The sequence below is a fragment of the Accipiter gentilis genome, chromosome 26 (genome assembly GCF_929443795.1).
Source record: "Accipiter gentilis chromosome 26, bAccGen1.1, whole genome shotgun sequence".
Classification (NCBI taxonomy): domain Eukaryota; kingdom Metazoa; phylum Chordata; class Aves; order Accipitriformes; family Accipitridae; genus Astur; species Astur gentilis.
In genome coordinates, this window is record NC_064905.1 from 2,512,106 (window position 1) to 2,539,186 (window position 27,081).

Sequence of the window (27,081 nt, forward strand, 5' to 3'; positions counted from 1 at the left end):
GCAAGCCTCACCAAAGTCATTAGGAAGCGATCAAAATTCTTGTTGTTCAGATTTCATCTCCTTACCTAGTGCACAACGTAACATTACGGATATTAGGTTACCACTGAACAAAGGTGCGTACAAGGCTCAACTGCCAGCATCCTCACCCAAATTTAATTATTCCACGTAATTCAGTAATGAAACCTTTTCTGTGTTTTTGAATAAAATTCAGGACAGAAGTTCATCAATTTCACAGAAAAACATTAAAAACGTTAATATGTTTTGCGACATTTTGAAAAAAATAACACGTGATTTAATATATTAAGATTTTCAATGTATTAACATGTTTCAAAATGCAGGAAGACCAAACCACTGGATCAACAGATTCTTTATAAAGAAGTATCAGAAAACTCTCCCTTCTCCTCTCGTCTGAGGCACAAAAACTACACAGACTGTTTTAAAAGACTTATGTTTTCAACAAGAGCTGCTCCCTACTTATCTTACTCTAGGAAATCAGGACCACCTACTCCAGTGATAGGTCAAAAAGCCTGAAGAATTTAAGGCTGGCTAAAAAGAATAAAGACTATTCAACTGTTTAAAACAGTATCAGATACTTTTTTCCCAAAGGTATGCTTTGTGGAAAGGAAAAAAAGTACACATTTAAAAGAGGGATTTTTCAGCTTTCTTTCTACAGCATAAATGCTTCATTTATCAGAACAAAGCAGTTCTTCAAGTTCCCAGAAAGTTCTTTTCAACTTTTGCTTTTTTCCAGCATAGGTGAACTTTGCATCTCATTACTTTGACTCTAGAAACAAAATACATACATATAAAAAACACAGAATGTTATTAATCCATCAGAGGAGGGGAAAAAAAAAAAATCTCTGCAGCATGGTTTGCAACCACAGCCCGAATTATATGAAAGTGAAACTGAGCAGAAAGAGGAGTCAAACGGATGTTTCCACTGTCAGTATTCTTAATGCTCAACTCATTAATTCTTAATACCAGATAAACATCAAACCGGCAGTTTTTGAGACTAGCGGCCTTCAGAGACGTTAAGAAGGCACACACGTTACTGGCATGCTGTTAAGCTTCCGAGGGGGACGTTCTTGGGGACTGGGGAGGAAAGATGCCGACTCTGAGGCCTCAGCTGGAACCAGGAGCGCTAGCAGGGCGCTCCGGTAAAGTTTCAGTCAGGGGGCGAAGCGTGGTTCGAGCTGGGGTCACCCCCGAGAACACATTTTACGTGCCGGAACACCGAGCAGCCGCCCCTTTCCCTGCCCTCAGCAAACGCCGCAGCGCAAGGCCGGGCAGGCCGCGCACCGCCGCCGGAGCCGGCCCTTCCCGGCGAGCGGCCGGAGGCGGCGCGGCGAGGGGAGTCGCGGGGCTTTGTTCGGGCCCGCCGGAGGCCGCGCGGCGCAGCGAGGCCAGGCCCGGCCCGGCCGCAGTACCGCCGGGCGGCGGGCGGGGGCGCCGGCGGCGGGCGGCCCGTGGGGCAGCCGGCGGGGGCCGCGGCACCGGCCGGGGAGGGCCCGCCGCTCCCGCATGCGCACTGCTGCTGCCGCCGCCGCGCGCCAGCCCCGCTCCCCCACACGCCTTCCCCTCCCCCCACCCCCCCCTCCCCCCCGCCGCGGGGCCGTTCCTAACGGACGCTCCCCACAGCGCGGAGCGGCGGCCGCCGGCGCCGGTTCCTAACATGGCGGCGGGCCGGGGGCGGCCGCAGCGCCGCTCCTACCTGCGGGCCGGGGGCGGCGGGAAGGGAAAGCGCGGCGGCGCCTCCCGTTCGCTGTGGTACCAGCGGCGGGGGAGGGGAGGGAGGGACGGAGGGAGGGGAGGGGAAGGGAGGCGGCGGCTGCGCGAGCCCCGCGCACGTCTCGCCGCGCTCGCGAGAGCACTCCCGCCCGCCCGCCCGCCCGCTGCCCGCCCGCTCACGTGCCCGGCGGCAGCCGCCCCGCTCCGCGCCGTGCGGCTCGCCTCCCCGCCGCTCCGCTCCGCTCGCTGGCGACGGCCGCCCGCCCCGCCCCGCCCCGCCCTCCGTGTGTGGATGTGGCCGCGGGGTGGGAAGGAGGTGGGGGGGGGGGGCGGGGGAAGGGAGGTGGGAAGAGGGAGGGCCCGCTGGCCCAGGTCTCGCGAGAGGTGGGAGCCGCTCACCCTGCTCTCGCGAGAGTCCCCCCGCGCAGCGCGGCGCCAGCCCGCCGCTCGCCCCCTGCTCATTGTCCGCGCGCTCCCGCGGGGGCGGATGGGAAAGTGCTCGGGGGGCGGGGCTCGGCGGCGCCCGCCTGTCCCCGCCCCCACCCACCCCCACCCCACCACCCCCCCGCGGCCGGGGCTGAGGGAAGCGGGAGGGCTGGCGTGGGGGACCGCGGGTTCGCGGCCGCCCTCCGCCGTGTCCGCCCGCCACCGTAGGAGAGGTGCGGGGTGACAACCGGAGGGACAGCCCCGGGGTCTGTGGTCTCTGAACCCCAGGGTGCCCCCCGGCTAGCCCCGGCCGAGGGAAACCCTCCTCAAGACAGAGCCGGGGCTCCCCTCAGGGCCCGCGCCGGCCTCTCCCGCTTTCCGTGACTGGAAAGGGCGGAACGGGTAAGGCTAGCCAAGCGCTTCAGCATGTATTTTCCCGAAATAAGGATTCCTCGCTGCCACTTGGCTCTTCTAACCCCCAGAGCGTTGTTACCTTTGTAATAGGGCAGACACTCATAGTCCCTGCAGCTCCCTAGGCCGGGCTCCTGGCAGCCAGTGCGGCCATGCTCTGTCAGCTCAAGCCTAAAGACTGCTCTCCTCAGCAGAACGAAGATGTTACCATCTCTAAAATATTTAAGACAATGGGCTCTTGATGCCTATTAGGTTCATTAGAAGATTCTGGTAAAAGAAACCCTACAGCTTATGTGCAAGGCTTTCATCTAAGCCAATATTGCCACCTTGCGCTGGTAGGAGGAAAGTTCACTTTTCCTGTGCTTTCCTTAAATTGCTTGATTTTATGACCGAAGTAGTACTCGTGCAATCGGGCAAATGCTATTTATGATTTGAAATTCTTTCACAGTCAATATCTTTCTTTCCATTTTAATTTTGTGGCTAAAGACCCAGTCTCTCCATCCTCTTGGAAGCTGCTGTGTTCCAGCAGCTTTACGAAGGTGAGGGTGCCTAGCTGAATGCAGTCTCCAGGGGAAAGGAAAAACCTGCCTTTTGAATTCATCACAGGCTAATTTTTCTTCTCTGTATGTGGCTGGAGAGCACAATGAAACAATAACACAGAAAGTATTTGAAAAAAACCAGGGTATTGGTACAAAACATGTGTTGAAATAATATGAAAGTGCTCAGAGAACAGCCACAAGAAATTCAGCTCTCTAACAAGCTCAGGATAAAAAACAATTAACTGCTCAAAAACAAACACATCAATTTAAGCTAACAATACTTCTGTGCTCCAGTACTGCAGAGAAGTAAAAGCAGAGCAAAGTGCCTCGATGAAACGTAAAGCAATCTAGCCACTTTTGCCCAGTAAAAGTCATATATAGATTGCAAAACGTATGGTGCTAATAAACAGAATCATAAATCACGTTAGCATTTCCCGAGTACAAAAGTGGGTCTTGCTCCATTTCCCTGGCTTTATTTCAAAGCCAGTATTTTGTTCCTTTTGGACCACATGGGTTGTCTCTCAATTTCCTTTGTTGTCCTTTGGTCAAGGCACCAAACTGGCAGCGAGGTGAATCATTTTGACCTTTATTGACTGCATTTGTGCTGCAGAAGGAGCCATACAGTGCTGACCATCACTACCCTGCTAACACAGCTGCTGCGGTAAGACAGAGAGCTCCAGTTCCCTGTACTCATGCTGATCACTGGAGAATGTTTATGACATTCCTATGTTTTTTCTTGTCCAGTATGTGCACAAAGCCTGGTGGATTTGGGGAAAAAGTGGTACCCTCCATCTGCCTGAGAGTGGTGGGGCCTCAGAAGAGCTCTCATGCTGCATAAGGCAGAGCTCTGCAGCCATTTCCAAGCGCTCTGATGGGATAATCAGCGCTGCGGACAGATTTCCTCCATCCTTTTCTACTGCCTTTTTTGCTACAGCACAACCAGGCCTACAAGTCTTGGGTTCAGCCCTGAGACGAGTGTAGCAGAGCTTTATCGCAGCAACAGTTTTTCAAGGAAATAAGCCAGTCTGTGTATTTATTGTCCATATAGCACTTGCTTTCTGGGGCTGTGTCCTGGTTTTGGCTGGGATAGAGTTAATTTTCTTTCTAGTAGCTGGTCTAGTGCTGTGGTTTCGGTTCAGTATGAGAAGAATGTTGATAACACTGATGTTTTCAGTTGTTGCTAAGTAGTGTTTGTACCAAGTCAAGGATTTTTCAGCTTCTCAGGCCCAGCCAACAAGAAGGCTGGAGGGGCACAAGGAGTTGGGAGGGGGGAACACAGCCAGGACAGCTGACCCAAACTGGCCAAAGGGATATTCCATACCATGCGATGTCATGTCTAGAATATAAACTGGGGGCAGTTGGCATGGGGAAGGGGTCGCTGCTTGGGAACTAACTGGCCATCAGTCAGTGAGTGGTGAGCAGTCACATTGTGCATCACTTATTTTGTATATTCCAATTCTTTTTTGTCATTTTGTTATTATCATCATTATTATTTTCTTCCTTTCTGTCCTATTAAACTGTTCTTATCTCAACTTTACTTCTTTTCCCCCAATTCTCTCCCCCACCTCACTGGTGGCGGGGATGTGAGCGAGCAGCTGCATGGTGCCTAGTTGCTGGCTGGGGTTAAACCGACAGGCTGACAGTAGAGTGTATTCCTCATTTTTTGCTAATTTCAGAAATACCTGGTACAGCAGCAGAGACCCCTGATGCAGTGAGCGTGTTTCTTGGCAGTCAGCAGGCAGAAACCCACGACCACCCCGAAGGCAGCAGGCAGCCAGCCGTAGAGCACCCATCACTCCCCTGCCAGGCAAGTACTGGGAGAGAGGAAGATTGCTGGGTACAACATAAATCCATAGGAAACCGGTTATTAGTTTTGCAGGTAGAACTTGTTCATATAGAACCAGTATAATTATATCCGTGTACGTCGTAGACTTCAACTAAGAAAAAACTTTTTTCCAGTGGTGTTGAATACTTCAACAAATATTTCCACGTAGAGTATAAAAAACGCACAAAGATCAGCAATACTCGGATGACAGAAGAGCTAACAGGCGAGTAGTGAGCAGCGTCAGGGACATTTAAAACTTAGGAGAGCCCTGAAAAAATTCAGCACTGTAATTCATGCATGACAGAAGCACCTATTTGACATAAACCATCAGTAACTTGGGAACTAACCTGATGTGCACTAGTGTTTTATCAAACCGTTATAAACTCCAGCCACTATCAACATAAATACATTGACACTGTTCACTCCTGCAGACAGCAAGGTGTGCAACAGCAGTCTCAGTAGCACCTATGACAGGATAATTGTAACGTGATGTGACTGAAGGCCCTTGAACCATTTTTAACACTGAAAAGATTAGTTTTAGCCTAAAAAAATACTAAGTTTTTATTATTTCACAAACACAGTATCCTCCAGAAGTCTGCACTGAATCCAAATGGGTCAGGCATCTTGGTGAGAGCAATATAGTCCTTTGCTCTGACAACTACAGTGCCTTTTGCATTTAAACAGCATTTTTGTCTGAATCTGTGATGGTGGTCTTTCCTCTCCCACCAGTTTCAATGTATTTTACGTATTTGGCAGCCTTTTCCAACTCGCCCATTTCTTTTGTGGGATTCACCTCCCCCCAGGCCCAGGGAAGGGAGAGAACGAGAAGTTCAGGAACTGAAGCACAGGAGGGATATCTTGTGAACTTGTACTGGCTGTGTATGCAGCAGAAATAGGAATCCCAGACCTTATTTCCTTTATCCTTCAGAGTACCAGAGGAAAGGAAGCCTTGTTAAAAATCTGTCCTTGCAGCACAGGCCATGGAGCGTGTGTGCATGGCAGGAGCGCACCAGGTACCCAGCATCCCATTCATTCCTGCCTCTCCAGAGTCTCCCATGGGCAAGAATTCAAGGTGACTTTCAAATCCTGCTGTACCTGACAGCCTTACGATATAATGAAAAAGCAGAATGACCAAGTTTAAATAAGTTTAATAAATAGAGCTCACAGAAAAAATATAATTTTAAACAAGCAGTGAGAGATTAACAACAAATTGTATACATAATTCTTGTTATACCTTGCCCCAACCACCTCTGATGTTTCAAGTTACTACACCCAGATCCTGAAAACAAGTACTTCTCCAGTAGTCCCATTTAAGTTGTGGACTCTACATTTCCATCTTCTCAATCTCTTTCAAATGAGCATCTTCAAAGCAGCACCAACAGCTTATTTCTTTTTTTCTCACAACCACTGCTGCTCCAGCAAGCCCCCACCTGCAGCGAAACATGCAAACCGTTTGCCTGCAATTAAAAAAACGTACAAAGACAGTTAACAGGACTAATTGTAAAGGCCCCGAATTCAACCCTTAACACTGACCAGTTAATTAGCCAACCTTCATTTTTATACAAAAGATGCAGTATTAAACAAAATGTCTAGAACATTTTTTTTTAAAAAACTTTCTGACTGCACGTTGTCTGCATCCAGTCTAGGATTAACTCCACAGAGAAGGAGTTAGTCCACTCTTAAGCATGCAGAGCGCTGCCAAAACCTGGCACCATCTAGGGCTAGAACAGCACCTGTGGTGCCAGGAGCGACTTGGCAGCACATTTCTCTCCCAGCATTGTAACACTATCGCAGGCACTGAGCAGCAATGGGTAGCTGACTACCAGCTGGATGAAAGAGAACTCAAAATTGAGTTTTTAAAGGACAGAAGGAAGTAGAGGCCCAAAAGCACATCCCTCTGGCGATGCGGGCCTCGCTTCTAACACCTCCTCTCATCAGGACTTCCTCCAGCAACTGGAAGCACTGTGTAATAACCAGGTTATTATTTCCACCCCAGAGCAGCAGAAGCTGCCACAACAGCCCATTCACAAGCCAGCAGAGGCCATTTAGTTTACTTAGTATGGCAGAACAAACGGTCATTTTGCACATCTCCCCACACTGGCTCGTGGAGAGACCTCACCCACGTAGCTCAAAAGGCTCCTGAGCTCTCCCTGTGCCTCATGTGCATGTTACTCCTTTACATCTCCCCTCTGCAGGTCACACTACTGGAGCAGCAGTCTCCTCCAGAAGACACCTCACTTGGCTGCTTCCACCTCCTGTAAAACTCGGGGGTTTTCATAAACGAAGGCCATCAGTGAGGACCCGTTACCTGACGGCTGTATCTTCCAGACAGCTCTCTTGCCACACGAGACCTCCGATTTACAGCCATACCTTCACGCATGCTTAAGCTGCATATCAGCTGGAAGCCCTAAAGAGAGCACAAGAGAAACATCACTTCAAATATTCGATTAATTAAATCTATATTAATAGAGCTTAACAGCTAGGATTTGGCTTGCAGAAGGGGGGGAAAAAAATTCAAACGGAATAATAGGCTGAGAAATTGCCTCTAAACGGCACAGCCTGAACAAATTACGCTCCAGTCCCAGGGCCTCGGAGGTTATCAGCCAGCACCGGCCGCTGGGCACCACCACCTTTCAGCCATTAATAACAATTTAATAAAATAAAATAAAAAAAAGTGGGGGGGATATTTCAGGCGGCGTTTTCCGTTTCCAGAGCCCAGGGAGGGGTGAGGCACCCCAGGTCTCCAGCCCCGGTGGCGGAAAGACCCACGGCGGGAAACCCAGCGCCTCCACCTCAGCTCATGGCGGCGGGGAGGCAGCCCGGAGCCCTCACCTCAGCTCATGGCGGCGGGGAGGCGGCCCGGAGCCCTCACCTCAGCTCATGGCGGCGGGGAGGCGGCCCGGAACCCTCACCCCAGCTCATGGCGGCGGGGAGGCGGCCCGGAGCCCTCACCTCACCTCATGGCGGCGGTAGGGACGGGGCAGGCGGCCCGGCACCCTCGCTTCGCCTCACGGCGGCCGTCCTGGCCCCGCGCCGCTGCGCTCCGTCATGGCTGCGGTCGCCGAGAGAGATCGGGCCCCGCCGCGCCGCCGAGGTGGTTCCGCAGGCACCGCCCCGCTCGCCCCGGCCGCTCCCCTCGGGGCGGGCCCGGCCAGGCGCGGCCCGGGGAGAGGTGGCGGGGCCCGGCGGGGCCGGGCAGGCTGCCCCGGGAGGGGCCGGCTGACGATGAAGTCGGTAACCTCCTGAAAAAGAAAAGGCGGGGAAAACGGCGTGGGTCTCCCTTCCTCTCCTTCGCGCGGGGTCAGAACAACTGCTGGTGTCGAGGATTAGCTTGTACCTCACCGTGCAGTGCCTGTAGGAACAAATACAGTGTGTTACTATCTCCAGTCCCCAGCTGTGACAGACAATTGAGGTTATAAAAGCGCTTTTAATCAGAGCCCAGCTAATGCCCCAAGGCTGCTTTGCACGTTACAGCCACGGTACCTGCGACAGTAAACGGCCGAGGGAACCGGGACTGGCTGACACAGCACGTTTGCAGAACTTTTCCTGCAGCGATTTACTGAATTTTCTTCCCCCTCCCACAGTATTGTTTTTTCTTTTACTCCGGAGACTGTCCGTGCGGCACAGATGCTGCTAAGCCAAGGTCCGGTAGGTACGGAAGAATCACAATACCGAGCCTGCAGCACCGGAGCTGGACAAGAGCAGGTGACCCAGGGCAGGGAGAAAGTCCCTGGGCACGGGCAGTTTCGGAGCTGAGGATAACACTAAAGCATCGCTCTTGCTGTCACAGGAGCTCCAGACATTGGTCTGTCCCATCCCAGGCTTGTAGCACTCATGTTTTTGAAGCATTACAGCTCCATGCTACTGCTACATGCTACCGTGCCAGCAGACGGTGGTTCATGTCCTGATTTAACCCATCCTGCTAATTTATGGGAGCAAAACCTCTCGGATGTGATCCCTCCTTTATTCTGTAACTGAGCATCGACAGGGGTTAAACAGGCTTCTGGAGCCTGTTGAGTTGCTTTGAAGACAAACTGCAGGGCTCTGTCAGGATGCAGGGAGTTCAGGGGAGGCTGTGTCTAGACTAGAGGAGCTCTTCTGAAGGCTGGCTGTGCTTTTGTTGTGTGGTAACTTGTATCTCTAATCTGGCTTGAAGCAAAGTGTCTCGGTCCCTTCAGTCCCCAACACTGCACTTGCAGGAGAAAAGGAGGATGTATTTAGCTTCCACCAAGCTAAGGCGAACGTCAGGCTGAGCAGGGATCTTGGTATCAAAGAACAATGTGATGTTTGCTGACATAAGCTATGGCCTGGGAGAGGAGGAAGACCAACACAGCTAAGCAGACGAAACCGCCATGAAACCAGCTCTTGGATAGTCAAGCCAGCGCTGTGGACACTTCTGGGGTATTGCTGCAGGCAATCGCCTGTATCTGACCCGTCCGCAGGCCTGGAAGCAGGCGGGAGGTCTGGCAGAAGGACCTGTTGCCCAGCCAGTTGCGGTTGCCAGTCACGGTGTGGTTATGCTCAGCTCTGCAGACTGGTGTCTGGCCAGGCTGCTGCAGCACGGACTCCAAGCATGACATTGCTGGGCTCAGCCTGTTTCAGAAGGCTTTTGTCATCCCCTCGGAGAGATGCAGCAGATCTAGAGAGCACGCTCACCAGGAAGCTGTGGCAAAAGAGGTCTTCATTTGATACCCATGGCAGAGCCGTTGTGTTTCACCTGGTATGACACCTGTTACCCAAAGCTCACAAATAACATGCAAGCATTTTTTTGAGATAAACCAATGCTCCAAACCCAATTACTGGAGGGGAAGGCTGTGCGGGAATGCAGGGAAATCTATGCTGTGAAGTGAAAGGCTGGTCCTGGCATCGAGAGTCGCTGAGTTCTGGTATTTGGCATTCAGAAAGCTTTTGAAGTATCTCCCTGGTCCTGCTGAAAATGTCTTATTATAGGAGGCAAGGCATATTAATTTGGGCCCCATGCTGCGCTAATGAGTTATACGGCTTCCAAACTGGAGCTGTCACTTAGACGGCCTGCTCTGGGTCTCGGCAGAGCTCATCATCCATCCCTGTCTGTGGGCATGTGCCCTCAGCCACAGGCAGTAAGACCTCCAGTAACAAAATCATGAAGTGCTCTCTGTGTTTGCTATTACCTATCCCACCAGCATAGCAGCTGTTCATCAGTGCTGGATCTTCTGCACTGGAGCATAGCCAGGAAACTCTTGTCCTTCACTAGGTTCATCACTAGCTGGGAAAGCACCTAATGCTTTCCACCGCTCAGCACCAGCCTCTCTCCCTGCACGCAGCCATGGCTGTCCTGTGCAGAACAAGCCCAGTGCTTCCTGGGACGAGGCAGGGACAGGCTGCGTCAGGGAGGAGCACCCACCATGTCATGGCCTGCATGAGCATCCCCACATCCAGGAAGAATAGCTGCCCACCTTGGGCTGTGAAAAGACCAAGAAGCATTTGAAGAAGACAGAGGTGGAGTGGATGATTGCCTGAGGCAAGAGACAGCTCCAGCTGAGCATCGGTGGCATCCCCAAGCTCTGAGAGCCTAAGCTACAGGAGGACCATGGGGGAAGGATCCCAGCCTTTCCCAAAAGGCCTTGAAATGTCTCAGTGGAGCATAAAGCCCTGGTGAAAATCTTCCTTTGAATGGATCCCAAGTGAGAGAGGTTATAGCTACACCGCTGTGCCTGGGCATGGATACATGGAGCACCGAGCTGGTGTTAAGGCATCCAACAGAGGCTGGGAAAGGTGTAGATGTGTCTCTCTCCCAGCGAGGGACTTGGCAGGACTACAGCTTTTCTTCTGCTTGTTTCAGGGCAGGGGTTTTTGTTGTTGGCAGCTCACAGCTGCTTCCGAGCTGAGTCTTCCTACCTCATGTGTCTGAAGTGCAGTATCAGGGGTAAGCAGAGAGCCAGCTCGCCTGCGCTCTGGTTCCCGTTAGCTGGCACTTGATTTCATTTTTTCCAGCTTCACAGATCCCGCGTTTCCTGTACTGGTGCTCCATACCCCTACATGCACATCTCAGCATTGAGGTCAGTGTGGATGTTTCCAGCAAAGTTGATCTTGCTGAACTCTCCATCTTCAATCTGGGAAGAAAAGTACCTTTATTGCTTGGATATGGCTCTTGGAACCAGAGGTCCTTCCACTGCAGCTCATGACACAGGTGGCACTGTGTCCTTCCATGCTGAGAAGAAAAATTAGCCCTCAGCACCCAAGGAGAGACACAAGTCAGATTCTTCAGCCTGGAAGAAACTGCTTTTGTAGCCAGATAAATGGTCTACAAAGAGAAATATTAAGTGAATGTATCATTTTCACTCTCTCAAAGCAAGAATAGGGACTTTTCTATTTGAGACAAATGTTCTCTTAGCCCCTGGCTTGTGAAACTGGGGTGCTTCTGCGCTTTCTATCCATCTGAACGAGCGCCACTCATTTCATCCGACTCCGCAGAGGGGACCCTGCAATTTCCACTCCCAGCTGTCATCACAAGATGGCATTGCAGACTTAAAAGCTGAGCCGGCTCTGCTAATGCTTGGAGATCTTTTCCAGACCCGGGGGCGTCCAACCCCAGAGGAAGCTGTGGACTTAACCCTGCCTGCTGAGCTCCTCCACCAGGTCTCAGCCCCCGACACTTGCTTTTATTCACGTCCCTTTAATGTCAAGGCTGTGCTTTAAGCACACGGCATGCAGAATGAAAAGCTGCAGCCGTTACTCCTGTAACCTGTGAGCCATCTAATTGCACTGATTTAAGCTAGTTATAGTTTTGACAGTTAATGGCATGCAGAGCACTTTAATCTTGACCTGCAACCCCTCGGGCTCTTCCAGGGCCTCCTCTGCCCCCAAGGAGACACTGCTAATCAGACCAAACAGTGAAGTAGTTTAAGACATGGCTAAAGGGAGCCAAGGGCAAATCATGAGCGAAATACACCCAACTCATTTTGCTGCAAAGCTCTGTCAAATTTAGAACTGTCTTTTGTTTGCCCAAGAGTGATTTGGGAGAGCAATGATAAGTCTTTTAATAATTTACAGCTTTAAAACAATAACAAAAAGAGAAAAATCACTCTTCTTAGCTATGATTTTAAAAAATAAAGCTTATTTTGAGTTAGATGCATAAAGCCCTGGTGTGGTGCACTATCCCCTCTGTGTCTCCCCTGCTACCTTTGCTCTCATGGGGATGCAGCCTGCCCACCCGTGGCATGACCCACAGCCAATGGCCACAGCTCAGCTTGGCCCCACTGGTGAGGAAACTCCAGCCCCACACGCTACCCCATCACCTCAGGAGAGGGCATCAGCAATGGTGTTGGCTTATATGGGACTGTGCTCCCCTTCAGCCCTTGTTGCTGCCATCACAGCAGGCAATGCTTTGCCCAGATCAGACTACCATAGCGATGCTTACTTGCTGGGTAGGTTCTGTTTGCCGAGGGTTATATGCAGCTTGGATCAGCCCCAAAGGACCAACAGCCCTTAATGGCCCTGACCAGCCTCACCTGACACCGCTATAACCATGGGACGGTAGCCCCATTTAAGCTCAGCCCTGGAGCTTTACTCCTTTCATGAGTGATGCTGCAGGAGTTCCTGGCTCTAGCTCTGTCTCTGGCCCTGCTCCTAGACAGACCCTCAGACACATGTTGTAGCTATATCTCTGGCTCTATTTTCTAGATGAACTTTGGACCCATGTTGTAGCTATGCTTCCAGCCTCGTCCTTGGCTCATCTCCTCTTGCTCCTGGGTGGGCTCTGGACCTGGGTCATTGCAAGCTGTACCTGGGACTGCTGGTGGACCCTGTAACCAGCACCTGGCTGAGCTCAGACCTCGTGCCCACTGGTGAGGATGATATCTCTGCTGGGGTTATCTTGGCTCTGCTTCCCCTAGGGAGCAGCTGGACCTTTTTGCTCCCTGCTAGGCCCATCATCCTGTTACAAGAGCATAAGTACAAAGCTTGTTAATCTCTATACTGACCCCGCTCCTCTGTGGATCTTCCTGGGTCCCAGTGGGAGGGAGCTGTCCTGCTATGGTATTCAGTGGCTGTATCCAGAGACAAAGACGCAGGGCTGGGTTAATGTGAGGCTTGCTGTTCTGCACGTCAGTGGGTGCTCCAGGCTTCATCCACCAGTTGCTCCCTGCAAGAAGCAGCCATGATCTAACTGCAACCTCTTCCCTGGCCAAGGGCCCTGCAGCATCCCACCAGGGCTTAGTATTTTCTGTCTTGATAGATTGGTGGCTGTGCTGTCTCCTGGGGTGACAGCTCTCCCTGGCGCAGCTGCCCTCGGGTGGCAGTGGGGTGAGATCTGTTGCTGAGCCCTCTCTGAGGCTGTAGCTGGATGCATCCCTCTGGGCAGCACAGGGAAATGCTGGTCAGGCTGTTCCCTTCACTGCGGAGCTAGAGAGCAATCTCCCTTGGCCCAGAGGAAAGAGCAATCAAAAAATGTTATGTAAATCAAAATCAGCCTGCTGGAGGGGTGGACGCACTGGCACCAACTGCGGTGCCACTCTGCATCTGGCTGGGCAAGAGCATGCCCTGCCTGCTGGGAGAGCCCTGCCTCCCCTCCCTGCCTGCAGCCCCTCTCCCTAGCTGCCCTCCCTCCAGGCCTGCCTGGGTTTCATCTTGCTGCCAGAGCCTGCGTCTTTTTGTTGTTCAAAATGTACTTGGGCAGCACGAGGAGCCTGTGTGGTTCCCCTCTGTTCTCAGCTGAAACTGCTGCAGAGCAATTTCTTTTTCCCTTTTGTCTCCAGCAGAGCCCTGGAGCTCTGCTCCCTTTCTCTTGCCTCCTTCCTGTGCTCCTGCTGAGCTCCTCCCTGGCTGAGTCTCCTTCCCTGGTGTCCCCTTCCATTTTCTATTCAAACCCCATTTTTTTTTTTTTTTTTTTTTTGCTTCTCTCCCTCCTTCAGTGCTCCCATCCAGAAGACAGACTGCAAACTCTCTGTTACTCGGTGCCTTTCATCTAACAGACCTTGAGCAACTTTCTCAGCATAATAAATGTGATCTCCTAATCCTGTGGAGGGGAATCCCTGGGATGCAAGCCATGTCTGGGATCTCTCACAGATCCCACGGCATCATGCTGCAGGGTCTGTCTTGGTTGCAAGTGTACAAGTGGTAAAGTGTCCCTGAGCACCGGCATCACAACTTGCTCTGCTCCTCCAGACTTTTTTCCTCTTAGGAATTTACACATGCAGCAAGACTAACCAAAGCAGATCTTCCTCTTTCAGTGGTCCACCAGCTCCCTCTCCAGCAAGGAAGAAGCTCAGCGGGGCAAGCAGCTGGGTATGGGATTAAGTACGTGGAGGAGAGCTGGGGGTGGGCTTGCTCGGCACCAACCTGAGCATGCAAGTGGGCTGTTCTTGATCTCTAATTATTCTAAATCGTACTAGGATAATAAAACTCAGTTACTCTGCCATTTTGCTGGTGCTGGTTTAAATCTGTGAGGTCTTGTAAAGCCTGACTTGAGCCCCAGGGGATTTTAGTGAGTGCTGGCACTGGGAGCGGGGTGGTGTAAGCATGGCCCGTGTATCCTGGGGTCGAGTGGTGGGTAGAGAGGAGTGGACGCACCAAGAAAAGCACCAGCCCAGCATTTTAGAGTAGAGCTAAGCAGAAACAGCTTATTCCATTTAAAAAAAAAAGGGAAAAAATCAGTCTTAATTAGGACAGAAACCCCCAGATAGGCTTTTTCTTTAAAAAAAGCCTAAAAATACCATTTTTGCTTTGATTTAAAAACTATTTTTGCTCTTCAGACTGTAAGATAAAACACATTTGAATTGATGATGCATTTCACAACAAAATATATTCCTTTTCATCTTGAAAATGCTGAAATGGGTTGTTTCAAAATTTTCAACATTTACCCCCCTTTTTTAAAAACTGAAATTTTTAATTTAGCTGAAATGTCTTTTTTTGAAAGGAAACTCTTGATTACATTTTTTTTCCCCGAACAGCTTTAATTAGAATTAACAATTACAGCTGATTCTTAGCTGAGTGATAAACAGCTGGACTGAATCCACTCTGCAGCCCTCCCTGCTCTGGGACTTCCAAACAAGCTCCAGCACTAGCAGGAGATTAGCCCTCCACAACATTTTAGCCTTGTCTAGTCACTGGAATTTATTTTTCTTTCTTTTCTCCCCACTCATTCTCCTCTGAGGGTTAGTTTTTACTAGTGCAGCATCTCTAACAGTCAGGGAACTTCACAGTGAGTTGAGATCGCATTGATTTCTAGAGGAAGAAGCTGCATACTAATTTTTCCTATTTTTCTCCCATGAGGAAAGCAGGTAACAGCTTCAGGAAGGCAGCTGGGTTTGTAGATATTATGTTCACCTGCCAGATGACAGGAAAGTCTGAGGTCTGGGGGACCATCATGGGAAAGGAGACCTTGGCTGGTCTGATGCAATGTCTGAAGGTGAAGCTAGTGTTGCATGTGGGATTAAAGCAGAAAGGGTTAAGCCTGAGAAAAGCATTAGGTGAGGATCAGGGGATGGATCAGTCCATGGTCCAGCCAAGAAAAAGGCCAGGAAGGACATCCTGCTTAAACCAGGCCCTCCATCAGGCAGAGGGGAACCCTTGCTTCTCATGCGCAGGGTGATGCTTGTTATAGGCAGCAGCTCAGGACTCCCAGGGCAATGGATTGTTCTGGGCAGCTTTGAATCCATTGCTGCCACCCAAGCTGCTGTGTCTGCTGCCTTGATGCCTCTGCAGCAAAACCCACCCAGTAGCTGGAGGGTTTCCAGGCTTGTGACCACCCTGGAGGGCCCAGTGACCAGCAGAAAGGTGCTGCAGAGAATCCCAATGGCTTTTCAGGCTGGAGCCCAGGTTATAAGCTTTCTCAGATGGTATCCCAAAAGTGCCCAGGGCCTTTTACCCCACGGTTTGGGGCTGGGGGCTCAGCTGCTGTCCTGGCAGTGCTTCCCTCTGTGTCCAGGATGATGCTCACATACCCCAACTCTTTGGGGCAAGGGAAGGAGCGCTGCAGTGGTGTGAACAGAGAAGGAAGGGCATGGAGGTGGAGGGGAAGGGCAGATACAACTCTGCTCTGAAAACCCCTAAAACCTCTGTTTCAGGCACCCAGGCAGGTTTGTCCAGCCTTTGCAGGCAACCTCCAGAGAGCCAACAGTCACTGGGGCATCCTCCTTGGCCGAAACCAATATCCCTGGTGCCCATCGTGGCTCTCCTGCTGCCGGATCCAGTCCTCTTCATCGCTGCTCATCCCTGTGTTGGCTTGTTTCTGTTAAGGGCTGGCGTCCCTGGAGACAAGACCATGGCTTCAGCCTGTTCCACCTTGCTGCTCCTACTCCCCTGCCAAGCAGTTATTACCATCTTGGATGATCTTGAGATGGTATTGAGAGGGAGTTTTCTGTATAGAATTCTCCCTGTGATTAATGGATTAAGAGATTTTGTGAAAATTAAAGCCTTTCTTCATATTTCACACTTCTAGCTCTTCAGCTGTTGCTTTTTCCCTCTTCTGTACAGAAATCCCTGTGGGCTTTGATTGCCCCATCTCTTTTGCCGATGTTTTCTCCCCACGGTGACATGGAGATATGGCCGGCAGTACCCACTTCTCTTTGCCACTCGCTTTCCCCAAAAGCTTCACCCTGCTGAGCCCCTGGCAGACGCTGCTGCTACCGGGCCAGTGGTTGTGGAGAGGAGGGTGCTGCAAGCACAGTTTATTTGTATATGAACCCAACCCAGGAGAGGGGCTCTAAATGCCTCCTTATTTCCATATTTATCACTGCAGTTCAGATGGATGAGGAATCCGACGGAAAGTTTAGGTGAAAAAGAGGAAATGAAAAAGTGTCGGTAAGCGGCAGCTCAGCTGAGAGACTGGCAGCCTTGAGGGTTTCTAGCAGCAAAAAGGCTTTCAATTACCATGCTGAGCTGCTGCTCGATAACATCTTCATTTCCCCAGCTGTGCTGCCAGGATGGATGGGGCAGCAGGTCCCTGCTGTGGAGCACCCCATGCCTTGCCATTGTGTGACCCCAGCTGTTTTCCCAAAGACTGCAGCCTGGTTGTTACACCGATATGAACCTGAGACCCTAAAAAAAAAAAAAAAAGGCACATTTCGTCTTGTTGGTGTTTTACAGGTCTGTTTTCTTCCTGGATGCTGGTAGGTGCCATGAGCAGCAGCAGAATGTGGGTGCTGAGGCGCAATAAATATCTCTAGGTAACGAGCATCACAGTCGTTGCGTCTCCTTTCCAGCATGGCGCAAAAGGCTTTGCTGGACAACTTCAGAGCACCCACTGCTGGGCATTGGTGATGGATAATGATTTAAAGCCTATTTTTTGCAGGGAATAATGGCTCACAACAGTCCCCTTTCCTTTAAGTGTGCGACACCACTGAGATTTATGGTCTCCTTGTTTCCACCTTATGGGAAGTATTTTACTAATCATCCCTGTGCTTGCTCCCGAACCCGCATGTGCTGCGGTGTGGGGATGCTTCAAACGTGGTGAAGAGGAGGTGGCAGGGTGGGATGTGGCTCCCAGGGGAGGCAGCCGGAGCAGCAGGGATGGGTGCTTCCTGGGAGCTTTCCAAGGATCTGAAACCTTCAGCCCTGGGACAGACTGTCTGCCCACGGGCCAAGGGAGCCTGGCTCAGCCTGGGCTGCCCTGCTGGGGATAACCAGGACTACATGTCTGTGCCTAGGGCCTGTGTGTCCCTGGGGAGGAGGTGGAGGCTGGAGCTGACTCGTTGCTGCCTGCACAGTCCCCCTCCGGCACCCCAGGCCAGTGAATTTATTCTTACCTAAATCCCTGCTTGGACACCTGGAAAGGCTCCTGCTCTGGTCACTAGAGGTGACTGCTTCTGGAAAGTCCCTGCTGCCCTCACAGTCACAGCTGAGCTGGTGGCACTAAAAACTTGATGTTCCCTTCACACCAGTTATGTATCCGCCAGGTCCCTCTGCTCTTGCCACGGGCTTTATTCTCCTCTCTGCTTCTAAATCATTTGTGCATGGCTTCCTAGGAAAGTGGCTTTGAATTGATCACTGTTGCAGCCTTATCTAATTTAATCCAAACCTGATATCAAACGGAAGAGAGCGAGGGAAGCCCGGTGGGAAGCCTGTGTGCGGCAAACCACTTGGATGTGATGAAAAGTGTTGTTAATAACCTGTAATGAAATGCTGGAGTCATCTGGCATTGCCAGGCTCTTGAAATGAGGCAGAGCCTGCCCTCGCTCCCCTGGCTGAAGCTGCCAGGCTCCTGCGAGGGCCGAGCTATCCTGCGGATGCGTTCCAGAGGGAGAAGAGTTGTCACGGACTGACACCTGCCAGGATCCCAGCCCCGAGCTGTGCCGCTGCCGCTGTGCTGGCAGCGGCTCACCCAGAAACCCTCATGCTTTGCACCCTAGCCCCACTGGCAGTCTCCCCACAAGCGGGTATGGCTCATCGCATCCCATTTACTGCTCCAATGCCTCCAAGGAATTGATTGCAAAAGCCCTTGGATAAGTCTTTTTGGTTTTTTATTTTTTTGATGGTGAATGAAATAGTATTTGGGCTGGTGGTGATGAGAAGCTGCAAGTGGGACCCATCTGATCCTTACAGCAATTCAGAGAGGCTGATGCTGATGTGGCAGAACCGGTCCCGTAAAAGCCCCTGTGTCCCAGCACACAAAATGGGTGAGAAAAAGCATTTTTTAAAAGCAAGTGGTGTAACCCTGCAGCTGCAATGCCACCTCATCTCAAGCTCAGGGTTCACTTCTGTCCTCTCTGGATGCATATGCACTGCAAAAATCATCTGCTCTGAACTCAGGCTGGGTCATGACTCACTTCTTGGGTTGTAAAGATGTGTTTCTTCATCTCAGGGTGTAAAGTGGCTGCTGCCAGCTCTCTAGCAGTGGTGAGGCCGGCTGGGGCAGGCTGGGAGGTGATGAAACATGGCACTGGAGCTGCAGGTTGTTAAACAACTATACCCACTGGAGACTGAATTTCATCTAATCTTTTGGAACTACAGCATGATAGAAAAGGTTGAAGGGAAGGGAAGGCTGGAGGGGAAAAGTGTTTCCGACGACAGCACTGGTAGGACTCTCTTCACAGTGACTGTCTGGCCACAAATCCATCTATTTTGGTGCAAGCACGGAGTGCAAAGCCTGCACCTGCCACCTGGAAGCTCAACTTAATAAGTCTCCTGCAGCCTGTGGAGTTTGCTTATTACCTGGGAGAATGACACGTTTCATGCTACACAGTCCTGGCGTCCTCCTGGGGGAAAAGGGCAATCAAACCCTCTTGGTGACAGCAGCTTGATGCAGAAGCCCTGTGAACGAGGCAGGGTGATGAATGAGAGCACCAGTGTGGGGGACAGGAAGGTCCCCAGTGCCTGTCAGCCACCTGCAGCTGCATTAGAACAGCATCTCATGGCTTTCCTCTGGGTCTTCCCCCAACGAAAACTACTTGCAGGTACTTCAGCATGAAAAAAACACCAAAACCTAGAGAGGGACAGCACTGTGTGGCTTCATAGCAATGGCACATTGCTATCTGATTTTGCTTTTGGACTTAAACTGAATGTCTGATTAAGAGTCTGGGGGTATTTGGCACCAGCCAGGTAATTCCATTTCTGACCAAATTCAGAATGCATTGCCACAGCTGAGCTGCTAGAGAAGCTGGACGGTCCCAGGGAGGGGAGGTAGCTCCAGCTGAGCATGTGGTGGTCCCAGGCACAAATTCACATGCCTTTTCCTGAAGAAAATCTGAATTTCTGATGGCCCAAAAGTTGCCCTGTGGCCCTCAGCACCATCTCTGCAGTGACTGCCCATCTCACCTCCAGCTCCTGCCCAGGAAGCAGCAATCCTTGAAATCAAGTAATTAGGGCCAGTAGCAAAGGCAAGGAGAAATTTTATTGATTTTATCGTGACAGTGAATCACACTGTGGTGTCAAGCTATTGACCTGGACTTGTGCTGATCAAGGGCAAGTTTTATATCATCCTGCCTAAGGGGAACCAAGCTTTCCCTGCTGCTTCACTGCTGCTTAGGCATAGGACTGGCCCAACATTTCCGGACCATTAGCCTAGTTCACTGTTAAACTTGTGAAGCTGTTGACATCAGTGCCGTTTGGCAGGGAATAACCCATTTCTGCATCCACAGCTTTTCTGATTTCCTCTTTTGAACAGCCCAGCACTACTGATATGGGAAGAACAAGGCGCCCGTGGCAGGTATTTGGGGATGCCAGTGGCTCTGGGCTTGCAAGCAGGCTGTGGAAGCTGGGCAGCAGTGCCTGGTGGTCTCTGCCTGGGAGAGGGGAGCGGGCAGGACCTGGCGCGTGCCTGGGCAGGATGCTCTGCCCAGAGGGAGCAGCCCCGAATCCCACCCCTTGCTTAAAGCTGAGCTGCTTTGAGCAAAGGTTGTCCCAAAAAGAAGGTATCTAAACACAAGGAATCAATTGCATTAAGTGCAAATTCATCTGTTGATGCTGCAGAGCAGCCGTTTACTATGGTGTGTGATGCTGCAGGGATCAGCTGCTCTGTGCTCATTAATGCTCTGGGCCACTAACGATGCCCAGAAGTGGCTGCAAACAAAGACAACTGAAGTCTGATGGATTAATGCTGCCTCCCACCAATACAGCCCGCAATCCATCAATTACCTATCTGCTTAGTCCTTTTCTCCATCCTTTTACAATCTAAATAGCACATTTTATAGTCGCTGCTAAGTGATGTGATCAACATCAATTACCTACTAAAAGAGAATCAAGTCTTGATTTAAAATTAAGTGCTGCATTTTGCCATGTTCTTTATATGTAGCCAACAGAATAATTGCAGTGACATAAAAACTAATTACACAACTCCACAATTAGGCCTCCCTCCTAGTGCTGTGATTGTCTTTAAGTACATTGATGAAAAATTACTCCCAGCCCCAAATTACTCTCTCACACCCATCTTCTCCAATACCTTTGGAAAAAACCCTCCACCCCATCAGATCAAACAGAAGAACTCAAAATGCAGAAGATAATACATGCAGAGCGTGTTTTCTGATCTCTTTGATGTGTGAGCAGTTTCAGACGGCGGGATTAGGCTGGCATCGCCCGAGGATGCAGCGGTGCTCCTCTCTGTGACGATGGACCAAGCATCTCAGCAAGACTTCCCAAACTGCCTGGGGCTGTCACGGGGCCATGAGGCTGGCAGGCTGGCACCCTGCGGCATTGCCATTAGGCTGTGGCTGGGGAGAAACTCCTCTTCCCTGTGCCCCAGCCGATGTTTGGCTCTTGGGCTGCAAGCAGAGGAGAGGCCAGCCCTGCCTGACTGCTGGCCTTGGGTTTTACTGCCGCTCCTGCTGTGCCTGAAGGAGGGGGCTCACCGTGGCTTTGGAGAGATGGCTGATCATCCTGTTAGTGCTGTTCCACCTGGCAGAAACAAGGGGAAAAGCTGGATCCAGCTTGCCTGCCCCACTGGAGAGACCGTGGCAGGGTTTGGGCAGAGATGGATGGATGAGCCCAGTCCTGAGCTGGTGGCAATGCTGCTCCCAGAGCCGAGGGGGCCCAGAGCCCCAAAGGGAGAAGAAGGAAGAGGCTGGAGTATGGCAGTGCTTTCTCACATCCAAAGGCCAGGAGTTGCGTCTTGCCAGAAATCATGTAGCTGCCTGAAAAATCACAAACCCTATTAAAAATCATAAACTTTAATAAATCTGTTGAGCACTCTGATGGGCTCTGTGGGTTTTGATTCCAGATTCTGATTTTGAGGTGTTTACATCCAACCTGGAAAGACTGAAAACATTTCATTTACTGGGAATGAAAGCGGAGATTTGCTTACAATCAATCTCTGGCTGCCAGGATCTTTGTGGGTGCTGATGGCAAAGCACGGCACGTGTGAGCAGAGCTGTGGGGACACTGGCCCAGGGGACAAAGTGGGCACGCAGCTTCCTGCTGGTCCCCTTACACTGTGCCATTCTGTCGGTTGTCACTTGCTGTCGCTGAGCATCCTTTGTTGGATAATTAAGCATTGCAGGTTTAATTTTTGGGCTGGCAGGGTGTTTTTGGCTGCTGCCTGGTGCACGGTGGAGCCCATGGGCATCCTCGTGCACCAGCTGCTCCTCAGCCGCAGCCCACCCCAGCCCTTGCCGAGCAGGAGGGTTGCGTGGCTCGCGGCTGTGGCTTTTCCGTCATTTCTGAATGCCATCGCTCAGTCACCAGCCAGGAGAGGGGTGGGAAAAACTTTGGCACCCAATTTTAATCAGCACAGTGCTGTGAGCAAACGAGGCAGAAGGGACGGACCCACAGGTCCATGCCTGCAGCAGCCTGGCAGTCCCTGTGACTTCCAGTCTGACTTTCTCACCTCTTCTTCAGCGCGGTCCTGGGGACATTAAGTGCCAAGGCTGTGAACTAACACCCTTGTATTTACCTGAAACTTCACTACCTCCATCCAAACGTGTGAAAAACGTAGGGGTGCTGAAGCAGCCAGCTGCAGGGAAGCTGTGATGTGGAAGGCCAACAACATCTCGTGAACCTTGCACATACCACCCCCTCCTTCCCCACCGCTCACCTGGTGTGGGGGACAGGGGGAGCTCGGGATGCCCCAGGCACAGGCGGGCCGAGGCTGGAGCAGGCTGCCTGGCCACTGGGCAATGGCGGGCACTGGCGGGCAGTGGCGATCCTCAGGGCGCCAGGCGAGCCCGAGGGATGAGCGAAGGTCCCGGTGCCTCGGAGTCCGCAGGCAAGACAGCTGCGGCATTAAGGCCACTCCGAAAGAAAGCAGGCGTTATTGGGCAAAAGCCGTTTATTTTTTTTCCCTAAAACCGATACGGAAAGGCGACCGCCAGTCAGTCAGTCGGTCAGTCAGTCAGCCCCTCCCTCAGGCGACCGCCAGTCAGCCAGCCAGCCCCTCCCTCAGGGTGACAGGATTTCTTCAGGGCCTGGCACGGCCTCGGCGGGGCTGGTGTCCGCTGTCCGGAACAGGCCGTTCGCCCACGGCTAGGGCGTCTCTCCGCGGCCCGGTTCGCCCCGCTGCCGCTTCGCCCCGGCCGCTCCCGGGGCCGCCCGCCCCAGCCCGGGGCACAGATCGGCCCCGCTCGCTGCCAAGGGCGGCGGCCCCGCCTCGCGGGGGGCGGGGGCGGGGCCACGGCCGGGGGGCGGGGCCGCCGCATCGGCCAGCGCGGATTGGGCGGGGGCGGGGGCCGAGCGGAGCGTGCGCGGTGCGGAGCGGTGAGTGGTGGCGGGTGGGGGGAGCGGTGGTGGAGGCGGGAGGGCGTCGGCCCGGCACTCCCCCCCCCGGCCCGGGCCGCTGCTGGGTGCCGGGGCACCGGGTCGTACACGGGCCCTGCGGGTCCTGCGCCGCCGCCTTCAGCGCCGGAGCGTGTCCTGCCGGTGCCTTCGTTCGAGGGGAGCCGGCGGCGAGGCCTTGCCGGGGCGGGGGGTTGCCCGCCGCCCTGGTTTCCCGCCGAGGGACGCCCCCTCTCCCCCGTCCGCCGCCCCGGCTGTGAGGGCGCAGGGCCCGGAGGGCCGCCTCAGGGGTGCAGTAACGGCGTTTGTCGTAAACCCCGGGGAGGTTCGGCCGGCCTTGGGCAGGGCTGGGGAGTGAGGGCAGCTGCCTGGGCTGTCGTGTTCTAGAAGTGACCGAAAATCAGGGCCCTGTGGTGGGCACCTGCCTGCGAAGTGCAGGGCAGGAGGCCTGGGCTGGCAAGGATCCCTGACGCCGAAGGGCCTTAATTACAAATTCAGCGAAACGGGAGCAGTTTGGGCTCTGCTTTGAACACGAGGATGGGCTGGGTGACCTCAGGCCCCCTTTGCACCTGGGCAGTTGTGGAATAAAAGTGTCCTGGTACTGCCGGTGTAGCTTTGGGCCATTAAAATGGATTTTGCTTCAGGGTATGCACTTGGTAATACGAGGCCTGAATTTTAAAACTGTTTAATTATTTTGGTACAAGCTTGCGTATGGCTCTTGCTGGAGAGCTAGTGAAATTACATGTTGCACAAAGCCAGGCAGTGAAAACTGAGCAAATGGGATTTTGTATATAAACACTATTTGGAATATTGCCTTAAAATGTTTAACTTTAGTGGTTGACTAACACTCGCATTAGAAGTAATCTTTGACAAATAATCAACACTACCCGCCTCTCAAGATGGCCTGGGTTTACACTAACAAGTTCCGTAGATGCAATTTCTGAGGGGCAAGTTATTTATTTTGCAGTGTTTTGCTGATAGAACTAACCTAGTACAAATATGGCTTAGAGGCAGAAAGTATGACTTCACTGATACTGTTTAATTTGCTTGCCAAAGGAGTATAATCTGCACAGGCACTTCTGTTGGTAGAGCTGTCTGTGCGAGGAGGCTGCTCCAGCATACAGCCGTGGTAGGAAACCTTTTAAGTGCAGATAAGTCTCTACGGTGTTAGAAGCCGATGACACACCCTGTCATTTACTGAACATGCTACCGCAGTGTTTTTGCTCTGTGCGATCCTTTTGAATTCATTTGCGCTCTCGGAGTAGAATTGTTAAGGGATGGAGTACTTTTTTTTTTTTTTTTTCTCCTCTCTTTTCTTTCCCCCAACCCTGCCTGAAAATGACCAGCCTGGACCATCTTGGTATTTTTTAGCAGCCTCCAAGGCATTTCTATAGTGGAAGCATCTGCAATCTTGCCACAGAAACTTTAATGTAGAAGTGCAGCTAATAGAGGTGAGAGCAGTGTCTGCAAGTTCCCAGGGTCTGCCATCTGTGACCACATATTTACTGGATTTGAAGGGATACAAATATGTTCCTTTTAAAGAAATAAGCTGGAAAATGGCAATTTCTAATGCGCTGTCAGAACAGCCCTTGAATCCACAATGCCGTGCCCTAAAGCAACACAAGCTGGTGCTACCACTGCCACTTTCTCCTTCCTTACAGTTGAGAATTTGTTTAGCCTGAGCAATAAAACACCTGAAAAACTCTCCAGCACTCCCAAACCATCTCTCTGTCTGGTCTTGGCAAGGAAATGGAAGACTACTTAAATACAGATGTGGTCAAGCTGGGCAGGTGTGGTTGAAAGCATGTCAGCTATACCCTGAGAATTTGCAAGGCAGTGGATTATTGGGATAAATTTAGGTATAATAGTTAGCCTTTCTATGTGCTAATTCTCTCTGCAACTGACTCCCTCTATGGCTTTTATAACCCACCTCAGCTCTCTTACCACTCAGCTTTTCCCTCTGAGAAATAATGTTCAACTTGCGCTCGTGAAGTAGGTGAATCAGCTTTAATGAAGATTTGTTGAGCCCTTTGTTGATAAGTTCCCTATAAAGCTAGTTACTATTTTTTAATAACACACAGATATTCTTAGCATCTGAAGTGAAAAATGACACAACACTGGGGATCTTCTGGGAAATAGCCCCGTGAAAGAAGACTGCGTGTGCTAACAAAGACTTTGTCAAATCACTTCTGGCTGCGGTTCATGAGGCAGCTTGCTTCTAAAGCTCTGACTCAAAGAAAAAAACAAACCCCCAAATCCTCTTGAGTCACTGGGAAATCTTAAATGTTCCTGGAAGTTAAGCCCTGCTTTTGCATAAGATTTGTAGGTCTTGCCCCCTTGCCGTATTTCTTGCAGAGCCTGCGGTCGGGGTTTGGTGCAGCTGTGTGTGTATGGCATCAGCTGCGCAGGCACAGCTGCTCTCGCCCGATTTGAAGCACCTTGTTTCAATGATTTCAATTGCTTTCAGCAATTACTGCCTCAAATTATTCTGTCTGGGGTAGGGAGGGCTTGCCTGCTCGGCTGGGTGGTGTCTACAGCCCATTGCATGGGTCAGTGGAGATGTTTGGGGGTAAGAGGGGAGGAGGGAAGCCTTGCCCTTCCCCATGGGCAGCCCAGGTCAGCATCCCTCACCCTGCGGCATGTGGGAAGGCTGTCTTCACCACCAAAGTAGCATGGTGGCAAATTGAGCTGAAGAGCTTCATTTATGAAAGGTAATGAAGACGTGGATTGAAACGGTTACAGCTATGCTTGTTCTGCGTTACTGTGTGGGTGCCCTTTTGGCAGGATGAGGAGCCCTATTGTATTTTGGGGAAGAGAGGACTGTTAATTTAGCTGTAAGATATCACTGCTGTAGTGGTGTAGGACTGGCCAGGTGGAGGATGCTAAAATGAAATGCCAGGCTGGAAAAGCCTCCTTGTCAGTGCCCCTGTCCTGAGGCCAGGCGAGAGATACTTGGCTCCAGACTGGACAGCAGTGGATGTTAGTGCAGATCTGGATGGGGGCAAGTTCCCTCTGGGACTTGATGAAATCACAGTCTTGGAGGGCCTGATACCTCATCTAACTTGCCCTTGCAGCAAATTAGGCAGGGCACTTTGTCTCTTGCCTTCATAGAATGGGGACCACAATGGATGGTTGTCCTTGTAAACAGCTGATAAGGACCCTGGATGGGAGCAGGGATGGAGAAACCCTTCAACAGCTGCTATGTGGCTGGGTTTTACACTGCTGACTGCTCTGCTTGTTGCCCAGACCCTCTGGTTTGTCTGCAACTTTCTTAGGTGCGATACCCAGCACTGAGCATGGGCTTCCAGCCCAAAATTAGGATTTTTATGCTCTTAAATCACAGAATGATGTTTAGCTTTGCGGCTGGCACTGTGGTGTCACAACATGGATGCATGTCTTATCTTTAGTCCGGTCCCCGATTTTCCTCAGCGTTATCTCTGTCCAGAGGGATTTCCCCCATGTTGTATTGGTGTGCTTGATCTTTGCTTTTGCTGTTTCCAAGTGCAGTTCTTTGCATTGTTTTCCTTGCTTTTCTTTTTATTGATTCCTGGGTGTTTTTGGAACTTTTCTTCAGTTTATCAATTCTGATCATGACCTCTGGAGTGCTTCTAGCTCTTAACTGCTGGGCATCCTTTCAGGTTTTATAAAAGTACTTTCTCTTCCATTGTTCAGGCCATTAATGAAAAAGATGAATACAAGCAGACCTGGACTGAGCTCTGAGGGCCCATACGTGAGGTTTTCTCCCTCTGTGACAGGGAATTGTTGATGGCTACCCCTAAAGTGTGTGTGTGTGTGAGTTGCTTTGTTGTTTTTTTTTTATTATTCTTAGTAATGAGCACTGTGCCTCGTTAAGGTGACTTGCCTAGTCCAAGTTCCCCTGGTTTGCCTGAAAGTGTTGGATTGATAGAGTGAAAAGCCAGCTTTAATGCTGTTGTGCTGATCAGAGGTGTGGTGGGCAGATCTCTGTAGAGGGGGACTTGTGCCCCATTTCTGAAGACCTGGATAATTTTCAAGAGCTTTCATGACTCTCAC

The 27,081-nt window shown here is 51.4% G+C and overlaps 2 protein-coding genes and 1 non-coding gene across 9 annotated transcripts in view; 1 reads left to right on the forward strand and 2 right to left on the reverse strand.

Annotated features, from left to right (window-relative positions):
* MATR3 (matrin 3) overlaps positions 1 to 27,081 on the reverse strand; it is a 1,017,354-nt gene that overhangs the window by 25,279 nt on the left and 964,994 nt on the right. Inside the window, exon 2 of one of the 6 annotated variants that reach the window (XM_049829442.1) lies at positions 1,913 to 1,929. Coding sequence is in view for 2 of the 6 variants with exons in the window: in XM_049829438.1 (XP_049685395.1) it covers positions 2,128 to 2,190 (63 nt within the window). In the remaining 4 variants the exon portion in view is untranslated. Of the gene's footprint in view, positions 1 to 11; positions 998 to 1,711; positions 1,888 to 1,908; positions 2,066 to 2,127; positions 2,203 to 27,081 lie in introns of those variants that run through there. The other 5 variants (XM_049829438.1, XM_049829437.1, XM_049829440.1 and 2 more) reach the window with 5 other exon arrangements.
* Positions 6,556 to 6,760, reverse strand: LOC126051185 (small nucleolar RNA SNORA74). The gene has a single exon (XR_007509739.1). It is a non-coding gene; the product is annotated as a small nucleolar RNA SNORA74 (small nucleolar RNA).
* The window catches only part of SIL1 (SIL1 nucleotide exchange factor), a 100,078-nt gene continuing 95,993 nt past the window's right edge, over positions 22,997 to 27,081 (forward strand). For both annotated transcript variants that reach the window (XM_049829458.1, XM_049829457.1), the window contains exon 1: positions 22,997 to 23,031. The gene's annotated coding sequence lies outside the window, so the exon portion shown is untranslated. The remainder of the gene's footprint in view (positions 23,032 to 27,081) is intronic.